This window comes from Colossoma macropomum, unplaced genomic scaffold, assembly GCF_904425465.1.
Source record: "Colossoma macropomum unplaced genomic scaffold, Colossoma_macropomum, whole genome shotgun sequence".
In the NCBI taxonomy this organism is placed as follows: domain Eukaryota; kingdom Metazoa; phylum Chordata; class Actinopteri; order Characiformes; family Serrasalmidae; genus Colossoma; species Colossoma macropomum.
This window is the reverse complement of record NW_023494810.1, coordinates 22,140,895-22,153,178: the sequence shown is the minus strand read 5'-3', so window position 1 is coordinate 22,153,178 and position 12,284 is coordinate 22,140,895. Positions and strand designations below refer to the sequence as shown.

Genomic DNA, 12,284 nt, shown 5'->3' with positions numbered 1-12,284 from the left:
ATCCCTAACCTTAATTGCAGCATCTTAATTCTCTCTCTCTCTCCTTCTCTTTCTCTATAGCTGAATCTGGCCTCCAGTGGTTCTCTGTTGAAGCGGGACAGTGAGGGTTTCCCTGAGGGTTTGCCTCATCCTCCCACCTCAGCAGCAACCCCCATCACTCCCCTGAGGCAGGGCCCCTCCGTCATCAGCTCCTCCAGCCTGCACGGGGTTGGGCCCATCCGCCGACGCAACTCCGACAAGTTCTGCACCCCCATCGCATCGGGTCAGCACCCTAAAACATTTACTAGTGTACAGTGTTTGTATCTGTGAACGTTGTGTGTGGGGGCAGGCTTTAGTTCCTCATTCTCATATTACTTTCATAGGAGATACCAAATCATTTATAGTAGTAATAAGCCTTAAGATTAATAACAGAATAATAAGCCTGCAGCTTTAGGGGGTTCAATGAGTTTTAATTGAATCTTGTTTTGTGTGTCTTGCAGAGCTTGCACAGAATTGTGAATTCTACAAAAACGCAGATGTCAGACCTCCGTTTACATATGCCTCCCTTATACGGCATGTAAGTCACCTACCTCTAACTGTGTGTGAGAGAGAGTCAGAGACATCGGGATATTTGACTTAGATCTTATGTTGTGTGCTGGCACCCTTCTGCAACTGTGTGTGTGTATGCCTATACATGAGCGAGAGTGTGTGTGTTCATAACTGAGGATTTATGATGATTCCTGAACGTTCTGAGTGTTGGCCATGCTGAAATGCTCCTCTAGTCACAGCACACTGCCTGTAGATGGCTCATCAGCTAATGTGCCTCTAATAGCAGCCATTTAAAATCACCTCTCTCTCTCTGTCTCTCTCTGTCTCTCTCTTTCTCTCTTTCTCTCTCTCTCTCTCTCTCTCTCTAGGCCATTCTGGAATCTCCTGATCGACAGTTGACTCTTAACGAAATCTACAACTGGTTTACGAGAATGTTTGCGTATTTCAGGAGAAATACGGCAACATGGAAGGTAAATGCTTCTTATTCTATCAAGAAACATAAACCTACGAAGTATGAAACCTAAAAGTGTACTCCAGCATTTTTAACCTAATCTCAGTATGCCACATCTGTAGCATACAAATAGTTACCACAGACAATCATTTTGATGATTCAGACACTCACAATTGAAGCTAATGGGCAGGTGCTGTACAACACAGATGAGTCAGGTAGAGATTAGGTTGACAAACACTTAAGTATTCCTTCAAGGCCAATTTTGTTTTCAACTGCTCCACTAGTCAGCTTTCTCCTTGGCCTGCTGGCAAATTCAGCTGAAGACAGCAGCTGTCAATCAGGTTTGTTTTTTGTTTTTTTTTGGTTTTTCCTTCGTGCATCCGCTTTATTGGGTGAACACCTTTGCTGTAAAGCTAAGTGTCTGTCTCCCCTGTGCAACCCTGCTGTGGATAAAATGCAGACACAGTGAGTTAGCCCATTGTTCTGCCTGATGCAAACAGCAGTAAATTCTGCCGTGGTGCCAAGGGCCACTGCAGGTCCAGCCACAATACCGTCCAGCAGAACGCTTTGATAACGCAGAGCTGTAATTAATGATGCCAGGGCTGTCCCAGCCGGCCAGGACGTGACCCCCAGCCGCTCAGACCCCCCTTTCTTTTTCCATTCTTTCTATCACCCTCTCTCACAGTGTCCCGATTTGCCCTCTCCATTGTCTCCCATGCGACTGTGGGAGAGAAAGCTGTGTGATGTTTGGCCAAGCAGGCAGACTAGTGTTTGATAGAGGAGAGAGAGGAATGGACTGGTCAGCCGCTTGGTGTTCGGACAATTGTTTGTTGGCCCTGTAGACATGCTGGATCTGATGATGAAGGAGCTGGGACAGGCTTTAGCAGGACTGGTCACCAGTCCTAGCACTTGAGTACCCCACTCCCATTGTAACTTTAAGATTCCTTGCTGGTGAGCTGTTAGTTGAATAAGGCAGGATTTCACAAAGAAAGATATCTTAGATAGCTGAATAATTTAAGCCTCAATAAACTTATCCATGCTCCACCCATAAACCAGCTATGTTTTAGCACCTGTTGTGAGGTTGGACAAGCTTTACAGAACTGTTCAACCTATGTGATGTCTCTAAACAAAGATCATTCTGTAAAGCTTGTCCAAACTCGCAATGGTAGCTACAAAAGAATGCATTTAGCATGGATAGATTAATTAAAGTTTGTCCAGTAGGAAAGTACCTTACTTGACCTCCTGCAGGACTTGAATCTTTACCTAAGCTGTCTGGCTAACCAAGAAATGAGCTAGAAAGAAGCTAAACCAGGAAAAACACTCAAATGCGCAGGACAGGGGTACTCTAGTGTCAGGACTGGTACAAGACAGGAGATACTGAGCCATACTCTTTGAGCAATAAGAGTAAAATGTTCAGAATATGAAAACATCTTTCCAAGTTTCTTGAATTGTACATTCTTTATGCGCTATGATTATGCATGAGCCTTTCTCTCGTGGAGTCAAACTGTTCCTGCTGGCTGTGTGTACACACACACACACACACACACACACACTCACACTCGTGTTCTGTGGCTTTGTTTTATCAGACCACAGGCACGTAGCAGTGCAATGCTGCGCTCCCCTTATCTGCTGCTTTAATTTGGCCCGCTTGATTAGGCCGCGCCCCGCTGCTCCACTGCCCTGCTCTATCTCAGCTCTGCATCTCAGGCCCACCTCCAGCCCGCCTTGCTCAGCTTGAGTTCCCCCACCAGGAACCCAGACCACCTCTGGCCACGGAGCCTGACTACATCTGCCACTGCTGACTAGACCACCGGACTCCCACCTGTGTGTGTTTACCTCTGAGCTTTGATGTCCAGTCGCCTGCTACAGGCGCATGCGGTTCGCTTACTGTGCCACCTGCAGCGCAGGGGAGCTGATACTGGAAAGCAATAGAACGCTCATCCGTTTCGTCTTTGTCTCTCTCTCTATCTGTCTGTCTTTCTCCTCCCAACAGTTTTCCACACTGCCTTTCTCTATAGATTTGCTGCAACTCATGATCAGTAATTAGTACATTAGTACTGGACTACTGTTTGAAAGTTTGCAAATAAATGCATGAAATCATTCTAACATACTGGTCTTGTGCAGCTGCAAATTTCAAGTTATTAGTAGAACTCTAACAACCAAAATAAATTAAGTTAAGAAATGTGTGATGAACTGAGATGTAGATGATTCTAAACTGGCAGAGAAAGCTGTATAGCATCAAGAATGAAATAAAATTAACATCCAGAATGCCTCGTAAGCAACTTTACAAATAATATTGTAAATACCTAATTAGTTTATTTTTATCATTTAATATTTTTTATAGTTCCCAATCACTTGCAATATTGCATAAAGCATCTAAAAATACACAAAAACTGTGTAATATTTAAATCTAAATTGCATGTTATTGTTCTATGAAACGTAAAAAAAACGATATGATTCCAAAGTGATTCCAAGCTTTTAAATTGATAATGTATGTCGACAAGTTTCCTTCTCTTTCATTCTCAGTCAGTGCGGCTACTAAAAGCTCTGGAGTTGTGGTTTAGTTCAGTGCAGTCAGTGTGGTCATTAGAGGTCATTAAGGGTGTACTCTGGCTCCATAACCCTCACATGCACCATCACTGCTCTTTCTCGGCCTGACCAGTCATTAAAACTGCTCTGCTCTCGTCTCACACGCACAGACACGGATGTGTTAATGTCCCCCTGTTCCTCATGCCTCCTTAGCAAAAGTGTCTCAGGTGCCATCTGGAGTGGAGCTTAGTCCAGCATAGTCCACCCAGACTTGGCCTCATGCTAATTTGCCTGAGCCTGAGCCTCTGGAGAGGGAGAGAGAGAGAGCAAAGAGGGGGTGGAGGGGGGAGAAAAGGTGTGAGCCAATGACCTCACCACACTTTAATGCCCAAAAGCAGTTCGGAGAGGTTAAAGATGGAGGGAGAAGAGAAGAGGAGGTGGCAGGAATGTCTTTAATAACTCATTTTATTTTTATGAAATTTAACAATTAATGGATATATCCTCACTTCTTCCTCTCCTTTTCCACCACCTTTCTCTCTCTACTTGCCTCTCTTGATCTCCCTCTCTTTTTTTAATACGTCCCCACACTCGCTCCCTCTCTCTTGCCAGTCGTTTGGCCGCGGTATTAAATATAGAAATGGCGATCTGTGTTCTCCGGCGCTCTTAATGGCCATCCATATTTCATAGAAAGTCTTAGCTAGAGAGCAGGGGGAAGTCATTGATCAGTCGGAGGCTGTCTCTTGGGCATAAGATGGACACTGCCTGGAACCGTGATCCACCACCATTTATCTTAATGCTTCTTTCTGTAGCGCACACTCCTGCAGTGTGTTTGCTTGAGGAGAGCTGTTTGATGTCAGTTGACGGTGAGGCCCGCAGTTCAACTTTGCTTTTGCGGGTTCCAGTTCTAGTCTAGTCGTCCTTGTTTTTATAAATGGGGGAACAACTGTTAATAATAGTCAAGTCAAAAAGAAATTTGTCATCCCATCCGTATTTAAGTATACACTGGAACGAAACAATGTTCTGGCCTCAACGCGACACGCAATTATTTACTGGACCATACAGAACAAGAAGTGATCAAGGCATACAGAGAAATAAAGGTGTCAAATAAGTTTTTTTCAGTGGACGTTTCTTTTAAAACTTTTTATGTGAGAGTGAGGAACCTTTTCAAAGATCAAAGAATCTAAAGGCCTATACAAGTTAGAGCTTTCTCCTGGAACTGTAGATCCAAGAACCATTTTGGAGGAGCATAGACTAGTCAAATTACAATGCAGTAAGTACACACCAGTGCTAAACGAGCCTCAAAGCCGTACAATTAACATGTTAAACAAGACATAGGAGGATAAAATGACGTCTGACATCTATTCGTATTCTCTGAATGGTGTAAGTTGGCTATGTTATATGCTTTTGCTATGAAGCATCTGCCTATATAAGCACATTATTATAAACTCTGCTTGGCAGCTCTTAATCCTGCTGTTGTGACTGCTCCTCTGGAGTGTTTTCAGTATTTAGCCTCCGTTAGTCCCTGCTTTAGCGCTGAGCCATGCGTAATTTAATGGCTGTTGTGCTGAAGATGAGTGCTTAGCCTTGTGTCTTCGCTAAGCTATCCAGTATTTAAGCCCATTATAGTGACTTGTGTTCCTGAGTGTTAAATGGATGGAGAGCGTTTAGCTGTATGTCTGAGCGGTGTTTAAAATGGCTGTGCTTTAGCTCCTTCGCCGCCGGTTCGTTAATATGGCCACAGGAAGACGAATAGCCACAGCACTAAAATGGCGGCTAGCCTCTTTGTGTGGGCACCGCCACTCGAGTAGACAAGACCCATTTGACACACACGTCACGAGTTCCATCTTTTCTAATATCTCTGCCCCTCTCCAGAGCACCCACCCCGTCATCGCGCTCCACACGCTCACACACACACAGCCAGCGAGGCATTTTGTTTATGTCTGCCAAGGCTGACCCCCTTTAAATTGCTGCTAATGTTTTAACTGGGAGAATTAGTCTTTCATCACGGATGGGAATGCAAATAAAATTGGCGAGGTGGCAGGCTGAAATTGGGGTCATACTAATTTGCAAAACTAAGCATCATCGCTCCTGCATGGGGGAAATTTATTCAAAGGAGGGAGGCCTCGTCTGATTATGGCACTTGTAATTACGGTTAGGAGTGATTCCGGCATCAGCAGCAGTCCCTCCCTCATGGATTAGAGCAGCGTGTCAGAAAAAATACACAGGATTTAATTATACACGAATTAAAATTGGTAATGAAATTGGGCATGAACAAACTACAAATAGCAGATGAAAAGAAAGGGGCTTCCCTTGGGGGTGTTATTCTAGATAGTGGCTGATTAGTGAAATTTAAAAAAAAAAAATAGGGGGCTCACTAGAGGGGGGAGGATGGAGCGCATCTTTTTCTTATTTTTAGTGTTGAAGATAGAGAGCTTTTTTTTTTTTGCCTCCTACTGTTTTGATGGTATGGCACCCCAGTGTCACTACCCCTTGGTGGAATGTGCACTTAATTGGTGCTGTGTGTGTGTGGTGTTGGTGGTGGTGGAAGGCATAAGTGTGTGTAATCACGTGGGTGTGTGTATGCAGGGAGGAATATGAGATGGGGAGATAAACTCAACCCACACATCCCTCTCTGAACTCAACTGTTCAATCTCTTTTTGTGCTTATCGCCACATCCAGGCTTTTAATTAGAAGGCAGGTATACGATTTATACTCCTATTAAAGACTGTTTATATGAGGCCGTACTGTAATTGCATTTCCAGTAATGTCATGTGACCAGCTCTGTTTGTGCCATTTTCTCTCTCTCTCTGTCTTTCTCTTTTTCTCTCTCTTTCTTCTTCTTTCTTGTTCTATCCCGGTCGCTCCTGCTTTCTCTCATTCTTTACAGTAATATTTGATACAAATATTGAAATTGAATTTGTTACCATTAATGAACCGTCGGAACATGCTTTCGAACTCCAGACAGATGTAGCTGTCCTACAATTACATTTTTCCTCACATGCACTTGTTAATCTCTCCCCTTCTCTTTCTCTCTCTCTTACCCAGAATGCCGTGCGCCATAACCTGAGCCTCCACAAGTGCTTCGTGCGAGTGGAGAATGTCAAGGGTGCCGTTTGGACTGTGGATGAAGTGGAATACCAAAAGAGGAGACCACCAAAGATGACCGGGTAGGTAGACCCCTCACCCTTTCTGCGCCAGTCTAGAACTGCAGCCAAAGACAACGCTCCAGTGCTTTCTTTCTGAAGTAGAAGCAGAAGTTTGGGTGGTTTTCAGTCCCATCTCTTTGCTGCCATCTCCCTTATTATAAAAAAAAAAAAACAACTGAATTGACTCGATTCAAATTTGAATATTATTTCCACATGAATAATATGCATTACATCAACACTTTTTTTCCAAAAGTAAGTAAACCTGAAAGCAAATGTGTTGATGTGTTAGATTTTATTAATTTGAACAGGGTGTACATGGTTTAATCAGTGGATTCTCTGCTTTCAGTTTTTTTCATTGTAGTTCCTTGCTGTGTCCTGGTATATGAGTTTAGAATTACATTTGATAGCTGATGTCACTGGAATGCCATGAGCAGAATGGCATGATGCCAAGTATCAATGGCACAGTGGCATGATGCCAGTCTTTTGAAATCCAATCACAGTGCAACATTCTTCAACACAGGTGGTTCCCAATACAAATTCCATCCTGTTAACTCTAATAAGTTGAGAGTTATCATAGGAATTTCTTTTTGCCGTATTGTTCAAATGAAATTACCTAATGAAATACATAGTTATGTATGTACATCTATGTATGTATACATAGCAGAACTACATAGCTATGCAGTTAATTTCATTTACATTCAACTTGCATTCTGTATCAACAGTCTGTGCTATTTGTTCTAAAGGCAAGCAACAACAAAAACATTTTTTTTTGGCAAAATAACTTTTCATCAATTTTTCTTCTTCTGCTACGAAACATATACACTAGCATTCGAAAGTTTGAAATCACTGTTTTCAATAATATTTTCAGAATGATGAACAGAGCTGAGAACGAATAAGAGTGCCTTATAACATTGAGAATAAAGTTAAAACATGCCTCACATTTGAAACATGGTGATCAGATAACTTACCAAGAAACTACAATAATTAAAGTATATTATGTATTAGTTAAAATGTTAAAATACCTTCTGGTGTCCAGCTTATGTTATTTCGATCTACTCTGTATAAGTTATTATTGAGATAGCAGCAATTATCAATATGACAAGTGATCACAAACTTTTATGAGGCATTAATAGAACGTTTATGAATTTGCACTTTCTTCAGAATTTCTCTGCTTCTTTCAATGGTCTGGGAAATTATTCATATAAAATAACTATATGTTTGTTATTGCAAGCAATAACTGCAGCATCTAAGGGTTAAAATTGTTATTCTCTCCCTTCAGCCTTTATTAAAGGTTTTATAAACCAGCTGCATACAGTAGAGCCATGAAGCCCTGGTTGAGCTGTAAATAGATTAGTTTGGTCTGGCAGTAGAGTCCGGCGTGTGGAGTGTAGTTGTGTTGCCGGCCGGTGGGTCCTGCCTGTAAGCATGGAGGTAATCGTTATTGGCGTGTACGATTACCCTAATGGGCTAACCATCATTACCCTATTGCTGCCTCCGCGGTGAAAAGCACAAAGGTCTCTTTTGTGCTGCATGCCTATGTGTGTGTATGCGTTTCCCCTTGGTGTCTTTAGTGTTTAGTGTACAAGGCAAGCAGATGCACGGCAGAGAAGCTCGCTTGCTCGCATTTGTGCAAACAGATGTTAGACGCTTTCTCAAGGCCTGCCAGGGAGACGACGGCAAATTACCCAGCCGACGGCCTGCACACCACATTTCAGCCTGCAGCACACACTCTGTGTGTGTGTGTGTGTGTGTGTGTGTGTGTGTGTTTATACACAACAATATGCTTTGTCAGAATGAATAACTGTAGACTACGTGAATTCATGTTTGCGTGTCTGCACAGATGCACACATAATATTGAAACTGTTACTGGTGCTCAGAAAGCCTGCGTAATTCAGGGCCTCTGCATTTTGTCACATTTTGTAGCATTCTTTTCTCCTTATGCATTATTCCACACTAACGGCGGGCAATATGAAGATATGTTATCTTGATCAATACCGTCATGATGCGCTTCTCGGAGTCATCTTTATTTTTAAAACACTGAACAACTGTGTGTATCAGAAGAAAGACCAATTGTAGAGCATCTGTAAACAACAGCTAGTGTACAGTAACTGTGTATGTTTCATATTTCTTTTATTGTGGTGCTACATTTTTGTCCATCCCAACTTCCATACAGTCGCTCCAAAACATATTTGGACAGTTAAACCGTTTTGGTTAACTTTAATGTTGTTTAGGTTGCTTCATAAACAGCTCGACAAATTAATTATTATTTCAGAGAAAAACACTTTTAGCACAGTATCAAACTGATGGTAGACCCATTGTGTGGAGAAAACCTGGAGAAGAATTCCAACCAGACTGCACTAATGGTAAAGTAAAGCACAGAAGTGGAAACGTTAAAGTCTGTTTCTTATTTTCTTACAGTCGTGTCAGTGACTTTGTGTTCATTGATGGGATCATGAACTCAGAAGACATTTTGGACACAAACCTGTAGAAGTCTGCAGAGAAACTACTCAAATGAAAATACATTGCCAAAAAGAAATGACAGTCTTGAAATGGTCTGTTTAAAATAAATGCCACTTGGTTTAACATTTTGTTTCCTAAACTTAGGCTGTGTCCAAAACTGAAGGCAGCTGCTTTGCTGCCTGTGCTGTATCATAAGTCAGTGCCTTAGAAGGCACGTCAGTGCTTGAAGGTGCCTGAAGGTGATGAAGGTACCTGCAACAGAAGGGCATTTGAGACGCTGTTAGCGTTAGACATTATCTTTTACGCAAAAAAAGTCTTTTAAGACGCCTAGCATACTGAACTTTTTATAACCAAAATAAAGTGTTGTATTTGTACACAAACCAGTCTCTCTACTCTGTCAGTGCTGGTGTTTGCCGTTCTTTTTTCCTAACCACATTAGCGCTGACACACAGGATTATGGGATATTGAGCGAAAGAGATGTCCACTGCCTTCAAAAAAACGGCCAAACAGAGGAACCTCGGCAGGCAGTATTCGTTTTAGACATGACTGGGTATCTTCGTGCCTCAGAATAATCTATGAGGAGGCAGTGTTTGTTACGTTTCAAACACAGCCCTAATCTGTTTTTAGTATGGCACAAATGCCAAAACATTTTTTGGGGCCACTGTACACTGTGTTGTGAAAATGTCATGCCTTAAGCCAGACATGTAGTCACTTGTCCCCTCGCTCTCCTTCTCTTTCACTATGTCTCTCTCTCTCTCTCTTTGTCCTGCAGAAGTCCCACTCTGGTGAAGAACATGATATCTGGATTGGGCTTTGGCTCCCTGAATGCCAGCTACCAGGTGAGTGTGTGTTTGTCTCTACTGTCTATATCCCAGCTCTACACATACGTGTGAGCGCGCACTCTCAGGAGCGGGCTGGATCAAGCGCACAAGGGCACTGATATCAATTTCCTCCACTAATTAGCACATTCTCCCAAACCTCCTCTCTTCTCCTCCCCCAAACACACTAGCGCGCTCTCTCTCAGCCAGCCCGCCGTGATTTATAGCATCAAGTATTTGTCAATTAAGGTCACAGCATAAAATTAGTGTCTGTCCTAGAAAATCCATTTGAAAGCCACTGTGTCACGCCGCTTATTCCGCTCTGTGTTGCCTACTCAAAAAACCTCAACTGACTGTGTGGTACGTCACAGTGTGGATGGAGTGTGAGAGAGTGCGCTTCTTGCTGGTGTCTGTTTGTATGTGTGTGTGTAATTTTTTTTTTTTCTTGTGATTGTAGTCCTCTTGCTCTCATACCACTGTATTGTGTCCTTTCTAAGCTGCTGCTTTTGTTAGTTTGCTGCTCGTTGATTTATCCATAGTTCACCATCCAGTCTGCTGAAACCAAACTAAGTGCTAACGTTGCTGATAGTACTGATATGGCTGGCATCAGCATTATGATTTGCTTATTTGAGACTCGAAAGTGATAACCAAATTTACGGTATGCAAGTAGCAGGAGTCAGTCATAGCAACATACTACAGGCTGGAAGTACGGATGGTTTAAAGGGTCAAACTAATAAATGCATTAGAAACATTTACAAATTAGTGCCATTAATAGTTAATTGCATTAATGCATTATTAACACTTTATCTTTGACATCACCGGTGTTTCTCTGTCTAGAGTGTGTGTGCACACTTCTATCTGTCTGTGTATGTTTTTCCCACACACTGTGATAGAACAGAGATGGATCTGGGGGGTCGGCCTCTGTGTGCTCAGACTGTGTGTCAGCTCTGTGCTCATCCATCTCCTCACAGGACAAGCCATGTCAGCGCCTGACAAACAAACAGCCCAGCTAATCACAGCCACACACACACAAACACACACACACACACACATCTTCTTGGCCCAGTTTGTCCCTCACTGACCCTGCGGGCCATCACTATGGAAATGGGACCGCTCATCCTGAAAAGGCCACACATAAACAAACCTTTAACAAAAGAGCACACGCACACAGTGGTGCACAGAAACAGAGCAGCTTTTTTGGCAGAAATGTAGGCTTCATGCATATCTTTAAAAATTCTCGGAATAAAGTCATAACATTTATTTTAAAAATTTACGGTCATAAAATGTCTTAAAAACTCTTCTTTTAATTATTAGTGGTATGCCTAAAGATGATGCCTGAAGACCAGGCTGAAAAGAGTCATTATGTATATTAACTAATTCAGAAAAACAAAAATACCAGTTGCACCATCGTTAGAAACTGACCACTGTTTAAATAAAATAGACAATAAAAGGGAATTCTACCAATTTTCCAAAGCTTCTGCTAAAAGCAATTCATCGAAGTGAGGTAAATGCAAAATAGCACAAAGAAAACTTACTTATTTTGATTTACCACTTTTTTATCATTGTCAACAAAACTCAAAAGACATGTGGGTTCACTGGTCATTTTGGATAAAATGGTTATATTTCTGTCATAGACATCGCACCCCCTGATCTCTGTCACCCCCACATCAAAGAAATCCATAAAGAAGTTTTACATTAAAACATTCTGAATGACTGTTTACATCTCAGCTTTTGAATCTGCAGAAATTTAGAAAAACTGGTGGAATTCCACATATTTGAGGCTGTATGCACTGTTGTGTGGTGGCAATGCTAATATTTTTTATCTTGAGGTCTTAAAAAAGTATTAAAAAGAATTGAATTTGATTTCAAAAAATGTGCTGCAACCTTTTACTTTTTTATGCTGTTTTATAGTTTTGTTTCCTTTTTAATGAACTTTAGCAACAGTTGATTTCTCAAAACTAGAATTAGAATTACAATTAGAAAAAAGGTTATATAACTCGACTTTATCCTACCCAGTTTTGAAGCATTTCTATTATCACGAAAAAATGAAAAAACAGGTTTATGAGGTTTCTATATGACATAGATATTGTCTTGCTTTAATTTGAACTTTCAGAATTTTATAAAAACATTTTGCACTTCAGAATATCTGTATAAATACCGAGCTCACGCTCTGCCTTATGTCACTCGACACCTCTGACAAAAGATGAATTATTACAGTTATTTCAATTGATGTCACGTTATCAAATACATTATTAGATCCATGTGATACATTCCAGCGTGTCTGTATTTGCCATTTTCTAAAAGGGTGCGAGAGGTGATGTTAGTTTGTTATATTTTGAGGGCAAAAACGGT

General features: G+C 41.6%; 1 protein-coding gene across 4 annotated transcripts in view; it reads left to right on the top strand.

Annotated features, from left to right (window-relative positions):
- The window catches only part of foxp4 (forkhead box P4), a 169,918-nt gene that overhangs the window by 148,791 nt on the left and 8,843 nt on the right, over nt 1-12,284 (top strand). For all 4 annotated transcript variants that reach the window (XM_036559387.1, XM_036559388.1, XM_036559390.1 and 1 more), the window contains 5 exons: nt 61-262; nt 480-556; nt 897-998; nt 6,554-6,675; nt 9,887-9,953. In XM_036559387.1, the coding sequence (XP_036415280.1) occupies nt 61-262; nt 480-556; nt 897-998; nt 6,554-6,675; nt 9,887-9,953 (570 nt within the window). The remainder of the gene's footprint in view (nt 1-60; nt 263-479; nt 557-896; nt 999-6,553; nt 6,676-9,886; nt 9,954-12,284) is intronic.